The sequence below is a fragment of the Aphelocoma coerulescens genome, chromosome 3, assembly GCF_041296385.1.
Source record: "Aphelocoma coerulescens isolate FSJ_1873_10779 chromosome 3, UR_Acoe_1.0, whole genome shotgun sequence".
Lineage (NCBI taxonomy): Eukaryota > Metazoa > Chordata > Aves > Passeriformes > Corvidae > Aphelocoma > Aphelocoma coerulescens.
The window spans coordinates 28,079,591-28,087,996 of NC_091016.1; the positions used below are offsets into that span (position 1 = coordinate 28,079,591).

Below are 8,406 nucleotides of genomic sequence, written 5' to 3' on the forward strand. Positions count from 1 at the left end.
TGAACCACCACAGCTCAAGAAGCACTATCCTTGCATTCACCCAGCTTGAGGAACTCCCTGTTGCAGGACACCAGCATGGCAGGTATACCCAGGAAATGATTAAGCAGTATAAACAAAAGTACTTTCTAGCCCACATTGGCTACGTTTAATTTAAAGGGCCGTCTATGCTTCAGACATAACAGGTCTCTTCCAGGGAGTTATTCCTTGTCAGATAGACTATTGCAAAATAACATTCATTATCTTAACTGGCGCTGTGCTGGAGGTAGGACACCGAGGCCATAAATCATTATATCCATTTTGCAAGAGGGCTGGTAGTTTCATTAATAAATAATTTGAACTAAGGGGAAAAGAAAACCTTCAGAGGACTACAGTGTTAGGCACAGCCTGGCCACAGCCGAGCGGTTCAGGGGCTCACCTCTTGACATGGGGCAACATAAACTCTTGGAAATAAATGTAAACAATGGCAATGAGCTTGTAATTTATATTTTATTTTGCACAAGCTTGCATATATACTGCACATACATTCAGTTTAGAGAAGATGGAAGGCACACAAGGCAATTGAACTACTGTATCCTTTAAGTGGTACAAAGCAAAAAGGTAAAAGTCTGGAGAGTATACAAAAGCTTTAAACACACAAAATAAAATCCACCCCCCCCAAACATTTTTCCTGTGTTTATCTTAAATTTAGTAGCTGCCAAGCTAGAATTGTAACTTTTTTTCAATCAATTGTCTACTGCACCTTTTTTTTCCAAACAGACAGGGGAGTCTTATTGTTTTATCTTGTCATCAATTAATATTACAGTACATCCTTGGTAATACAAAATTGTACACCTTCATCAAATAAATTAGGATAAATTAAACCAATAAATTATGCAAAGTCTTCAGAACAATAGACAACAACAAAAAAATCCACAGTTGAAATTGCCTCTAGCTAAAAAATAAAATAAAAAAAATCAAAAATTGACTTTATCAGTTCAGTTATTGTACTATCTTCAAATTAAAGGGTCTTTATTACAAAAAAAAGAGCTTAATAATGCTATTTACAACATATTGCTAAATAATATAAAGGCAGTGTTTTGTCACTTTTGTAACTATATACATATGAGTAATGGCTGGGACAATATCAGTTTAAACCTTAACCTTTGACTCTTCTGGGCAGCATTCAAACCAACCTAAAGAGGCTTTTTCTTTCCTTTTTCTTTAGTTTCTGACTCTTACACGTTATATGGTAATGAGATGGGTATTGTGTTTGTCTACTATCTCACTCGAGTGGTACAATTAATGCAGAAGGTATGGATTTTAGAGAAAAATGTAAGCTCACTGTTTCTTCTAGATTTGTTTCTACATATCCCAGTATTTGTGCATTTGGAAGGTGGCTGCTTTGGGAGAGAGGTGACTGTGGCTCAGATGAAAAGACTGAATAAAGTCATAGTGCCACCACCTTTCATACACTAAAAAGGATATTCCTAAGAAGATACAAAGGTTAAATACCAGTTTTCATCCCAGCTCTAAATATGAGCATTTTTAGCTTCAGTTTATAGATGGTTTACAACCAACAGTTCTACAGAAAACAAAATTGCATTTCCTTCAACAGAACATTTAAGTGCAATACAGTAACTGCTTACTCATATAAACCAGTTACATTCCTTAAGGGGAGCTTTTTGAAAACAATGCGTATTGGAATTTTCAAACACAGAGTTGGTACCAGAAGGAAACATTTGCACTATTAACACCAATGATTGCTATATAATACACATGGTAAATATAGTTTTTGCTTTCACTTCTCATGTACAGTGCTCATTTTGGGGGTTTTGTAAACCACTTTCCATTTTTAATATATATATATATATATCTTTCTGTATATATATATATGTATAATCTTTCAATGCTGCTGGTGAAAATCCTATCTTTAAAGCCACAAAATCTTCACCTTTATTTCTTAATTAATATTAACCTGTGGAAAAAAAACATTTTTCTATTAACTGACTTCATATACATAGAAAAAAATTCTGCAATTTTACAGAAACTGTATTACCCATTCCCTTGACATCTGATGAAAGAGACTTAACTTTTAAAAGTAGAGAGCTGGATTTTCAAGAATGCTTTCAACTATCTACACAGTTACTGTAGTGTTTCTTATAAATTCAACAGATGTTTTCAGAATGTAGTTATTAAAATCTTATGTCTTTATGCAAGAACAGCAGTAAGGTTGAATATTTACATTGCTTTATAAAAGTTCCCCTCGATTTTCAATGTTCACCCACATACCTGGTACAGTAACAAAGATTCTGCAAACTTAAAACACTTTAATTAAATAATACTCAGAGGCACAAAGCAAACCTCAGGAATACATGGGTGAACACTTCCTTAAATAATTACTACATTCTAACATCTTCCACGTGTTTACCATTAAATGTGAAACGTTCCCATTAAACAACCAGAGATACAGTAAGAATTAAATGTTTTGTAGTTTCAAATAGAACATTCTTTTCACAAAACATAACAAATGTCTAAAATAGGTTCTTAATCTAGATAGGAAAAAGGTAAGCTTTTCACTTCATACGCATCTTTTGTGTGTGTGTGTGTGTGTTTTTGTGTAAATATACATACATATGCCCACACATGTTGTCCTCTGTGTGTGACCACATACGTATCTGTATATGCACATATGTCACGTATGAAATATTGCTTCTATACTACTTTTCATCAGGCTAAGAAAACACAAGATTTGCACCACAGTTACAAAAAATTGGCTTCTACAAGAATTTTCAAAACTCGAATGCTGCTCAAACAATTGAGAAAAAATAATTTGCGTTATCAAACTGTTCTAAAAATTCTCTTCTTCAAAAACGTATTCTCCTGCTTTGTTTTTTTTATTTTTTTAATTTTTAAAAAGACACAAAATATGCATAGCTATCAACATTATGTCAAACAGCCGAAAAAAAAAAAAGTCAGTGTTTATTGCAGCTGTAGTAATTGAAAAATAAAGTTTAAAAGATGAAAATTGTAAGCCACAGAAGGCACAAGAACAATTGTACTTGTGGGGGAAAAACTGGTATTTTGAAGGATTTTTTTTTTATCCTTCCGCTGGTGCATTTAAGGTCTAGGCACAGACTATAACCTCAAGTTTATATGCAGAAATAAATCTGAATTAGCAGTAAATGAATGGTAAGATGGGGTTTCTACATGGATTTTGAAATTCTTTTCCTATGCAAACTTCTCATTACAATAAAAGTAGCCTCCTGCCTTTTAGCCATTTTTAGTGAAACAATATTGAGAAAATTTAAAAGAAACTGGATTGGATTCTACTTAGAATTTAGTACAAGCTATGCCATGTATTTGTAATTTCAGGTGAATTGGGAGGCACAAAGGCAATATGGCTATAAAATGCAGAAAAATCACATAACTGAAATGATCAAATTATCATTATTTCCTTTTCCAGACCAAGGAGGTTTTTATTTTGCTTTTAAGATGAAATTTCTATTCCTAATTCCTATGCCTCATTTACTATTGAGATTATACTACCCATAAATAAATAAATAAATGCAACAACATCAAGTGTTGAGTACACAATTTCACTTATTTAGATTATGTGAATCCCATTGCAGCCAAATAATAATAATATTAATAATAATAATAATAATAGAATAATAATAATAGTAATATAAAGCAACGGTAAAATCACAGATTGAGATGGTAGCTAGTAGTATGTCCACATAGTATGACTAAAGTATGGCTTTGCTTTCTTATGTCCAAGGTGACAATGCAAAGTTATATTTTGCATCTGATGGTATGCCAATGATGAACTTACTGTATCAAAACTTGAGCATTTTATGCCACTTCTTCCCATAAATAAAAAAAAGTGCATGAACACAATTTTCATCCTTTCTTACTCAGAATTCATTGGAGTTACATCTTTATGAAGTGTAATATTTACCAAATCATGCACACACAGAGGAAAAAAAAAAGAAGGAAAAATGAAATAAAGAAAACAAAATAAAATGAAATAAAAAAGAAAACAAAGGAAAGAAAAAAATAAATCCTGTCTACTGTAAGGATACGTACAGTATTAGGTACTCTCAGGGAGTCTAAGATCAAGATTTGTTTTGCTTTTAATGCATAGTGAAAATGTTGGCACTTCATCCCATGCTATTGTCTGCATTGCCTATACTCCACAGATACTGCCAGTGCTTGAAAAGAATGACAGGGAATCGGAGGATTGTGCTGTTTAATTTGAAGTCAGCAGGTTTTTAAGGCTTTCTGCTAACAATAATTGCTTTCATACATTTCTGTCTATCAGCAGTATTTGTAAATGAAGTGAAATTGCAATGATCAGGTCAGCTCTTTAGTCACATGGGTAAACTTTCACTCTCCAAAGTCAAAATGTAATTTTAAAATAAAGAAGATACCAATATCCTCAATGGTCTAAATATAATTCATAGCTAATTAGGAACTTCCTCTAGATTTAGATTGAATTATGTAGGGGAAAATACTATTGATGATAACAATAAATTCTTACTGCATCCGTACAAAAGACGACAAAGAAAATGACAAACACAGTGTGCCATAGCATATTCAACCTTCCCCCAAACTTCTGGAGACAATTTCTTTCTGAAAACATGAGAAAAGGAGAGCCACTGAAGAAAGCACAAGAACTAGCAGCTAGCTTTCTTTCTCTCTGTCATATCGTGGTGTAGCATTCAGGCAAATCCAGATCCATCAGGGACTTTACACTGTAGCTCAGGTTTTGGTCAACACTAGCTCCAGCTTCAGAAGACAAGTGCAGCCACATTGCTCAAATAGATTTTTAAAATTTTTTTTTTTTTTAAAGCTGCACTTACTGTAATTTTAAAAATCCAATTTGGCTATCTGAACCCTGCATAGCCAGGAGGACACTGTGATTTTTGTATTATGCTTGATTAGATTTTTATGAAAATGCGATTTTTATTCTTCTGATTAGGAAAAGACTAATTCTATTTTACAGCTACAAACAAGCTTTTTTTTTTTTCTTTCCTTTGCCTCAGCACTGTGAGGTGAAGACTCTTCTACTATACCTAAGATCATTCAAAAAGTGCTTTTCAGGACAGATGTTGAATATGGACAGAAAAGTTTGTATGCTGAAAAGGGGATCTTGGGGGGCAGAATGGACTGAGAAAAGAATAAATTTAGGGACTAATGCCACTTAAAGTAAGACCAAGACATGGCAATATACAACGCTGAAGGTTTCATTTTTACTCTATGGAGAGTGAAATGCTTCCGCTTTAGTAAGCTGACCATATTCCAAAATTAGTGTGGTTGATACAATACTGTGCATGAATTACTGGCCTAACCCTGCAAGAACAGTATTTGATTTGTGCAAACATCTCTTGCTGCAATTTAGACAAAAAACAACCTGGCATGTTGGTTACTGGTGCAGGGTATCTGTCGTTTCTGTAAGGAAAACATGAAGAATAGGGTTTGCTTTTTTGGGTGTCACTTCTTGGAGTGAGTACCTAAAATAGATGTTGTATTTTTTTAAAGTATGAAACAAAATCTAGGTATTGATTAAAAAGTATATAAATACAAATAAAAAAGCTCGAAGCTTATGAAGTGACTCCACAGAGTTCAGACCTTTAGCAGTATAAACATAATATAAACTTCATTGTCTGTAGTATTGTGCCATGACATTAGTCTCACTAAGACAAAATGCCACTTTGCAGCAAGCAATAAATCTGACAAAGCATTTTTAAACATAATGCCCTAACTTGCTAAGACAGGCTTTTACACGCTTCCAAACTCTTCTCCCTGAAAATTAACCCCGTTGATTCTTCAAATGTTAAGGGTCTCGGGCAAAAGTAAACCAAAGGCTGAAGTAAAATAACCATCCCCTTGGAACTGAACGAAAAAAATCCAGAAGGGATCAGTCTAATTCCATATACATATATATATGTATGCGATACACATATATATGAAATTAAAATAGAGACACACATGACTTGGGCATCAGAAGGGGACTGCTACTTTCATACATTCATAAATAGCTGCTGAACTCTCTACTCATGAAGAAGCTCTTGTAGGCAGTTTGGGGATTTGAAAATCTCAGGGACCTCACTGTCCAGCTTACAGATGACCTTGTATATGGCCTTCTTCCAGGAAGGATCAACATCTTTGCCTGCGATAATGGCATTGAAAAACTCCCGTAACGTGATCTGAGCCACTTCCAGGAATCTCTCTGGAACCTGCTGATACAAGGAGACAATGGCATTAATACAGTTTTCAATTTCAAGTCTCTGGTTCTTCAAAGGAAACTGAGCTAAGTTCTTTCTTTCAGAAAGGGGCTTACATAGCACCTGCATTTTCTAAATGTGGCAGCCCTCTATTCTCTTATGCAAAGCTGTTATATATAGTACTATAGCAATAACTTTTATAACATGTGTTAGAGATCTTTGTAAAGTCTACTGACAGAATGTAGGTAACAAAATGTTACTGCCTGAGTTGGGAGAGTAAGGGGATTTATAGGCTATAATTAGCAGGAGGGGAAACAAGCACAATTGTCTTTAAGGAAAGAAAACTCTGCTTGATACTTTAGCCATGCATTTATGGCCATGTTCTCCTCTCCATGTGAGAATATGAAAGTTATGCACGCACAGAAAGCCCTTTGTACCTTTGTGCTTGACTTTGGTCACAACCTGTGCTGAAAGCTGTCAAAGAAACCGGGTATCTCTGAATGTTGTTTGTAGTTTAAAACCAATCAAGCAGGAAAACCTTCAGCTAGTGCCTTGCTTCTGTGGCTGCTACACACAAGAACCCCATAAGATGGCTTTCTCAGGAGACATTACGGTCTTTCCTTCTTTTTCAGGAGCACCCAAATACCACCCTAACCTCTTCAACGGGTGCACCGTGCTCCAAGTGGCTACTGAGCTGGGATGCTTTAAACTCATTCATGGTTTCTACACGTCACTGTCACTTCACGGGTGAGTCAAACACCCAGCTAGCAGGCATGTGCCACTCTCAGAAGCTCCTGAACAATGGGTGAATGTTAAAAACCACAGTTACCTCCAAACTTTAGTAATTAATTCTAAGTAGTTGTCTCGGGAACCAGCACCACCTTCTCACCCTTTGCCTTAAATGACTCAAAAGCAACCATTCTAATGAACTGCAGGGCAGTTGCAAGGTTCAGGTAATCTCCATAAAGGTATTATTTTCCACTTTTATTACGGAAATGTGGCTTCACAGCTCTAAAACTGCTAATACACGGCCAGCCAGCAGCCAGCATGCTTATAATAGCAAGTATTCCCTCACTGCTATTCTTTGTCCCCTCCGGCAAGAGGAGTTCTCCGACCTGCACTAGGAGCCACTTGAACCATTCCCGTAGCCAAGACACTTGGGCAGCTCTCACTCATTTACTGAATTCATGTCACACTGCCAGATCAGGGACAGCCCCTTATTCTCTACTTCAGGCTTTTCTTCTTGTCCCTTTAGAAACCACTTTCAAAAAACTTGTCAGGAAATGTGTGATCAATCTGATGTAACAGAGCTCTGGAGCCTTGCTCACCTATCATTGTTAGGGAAACACCAGCAGTCTGATAGCCACGTTCTGCCATCAGATAAGCATGAGATCAGCTCCCCCTGACACCAGCTGACAAACTCTGCTTCCAGAAGCACCAGAGAAGTCCTCTGTCTACCTCTCAGAGTGAAATCCAGCCCCCACACTTTTTTTTTCTCCCAAAATTTTTCATTCAAAAGGCTGCACAGAAAGACACATCTTTACAGATGGTCTACTCCAGCAGTAATTAAGAGAGAAGAAATTAACTGTTATGTTTTACTCACTCCAGCCCAAAGAAATTACTTGGAACTCCCCATAATCACTCAGCTGTTCAGGCATTTGGTAATATGTCTATAGAAGATACTATGCTTTTTTCATTGTTGCATTGCTTGAAGAATATCTACATGTTTTTCTGTTCATGCAGTTCAATGCTCACATGCTATTTATCACCCTTGGTATTGCTGGTCACTAACCAAGGGGAAGGAGTTTCTGACTGTATGAAACGAAATCAGGAAAAGGAGTAGATAACCAAATTTATGGAGTAGGCACTGATGTTAGTTCATGAGGGCAAAACCTTTTGATTTTGGTATCCACTCCAGAGGACCGACATTAGATGTCTTTCTTCCCTTCCAAGCTGGAGATGGGAAAGAGGCAATTACAAGCACCTACCTGAGAAACACGAAGTCTACATGCACAAAGTCCTACCTCTCCCTCCTACCTCATCGTTACACCCATGACAACTTTAAGCACAGAAGTGACATGCTTAAAGTTTTAAGGTTTTAAGTTGGGCCTTTGCCACTCAATTTCTACTTGTGCATTTGAAAGTTTTCCAGGTAGAGGATGCTGCTTTTCCATGGAGTAGGCAGTGTGAAACCCCTGAG

The 8,406-nt window shown here is 36.2% G+C and overlaps 1 protein-coding gene across 1 annotated transcript in view; it reads right to left on the reverse strand.

The window, feature by feature from the left end:
• Positions 1-467: 467 nt before the first annotated feature.
• PROX1 (prospero homeobox 1) overlaps positions 468-8,406 on the reverse strand; it is a 50,000-nt gene continuing 42,061 nt past the window's right edge. The window contains exon 6 of the mRNA XM_069009552.1: positions 468-6,218. Coding sequence (XP_068865653.1) covers positions 6,033-6,218 — 186 coding nt within the window. The 3' untranslated portion in view covers positions 468-6,032. The remainder of the gene's footprint in view (positions 6,219-8,406) is intronic.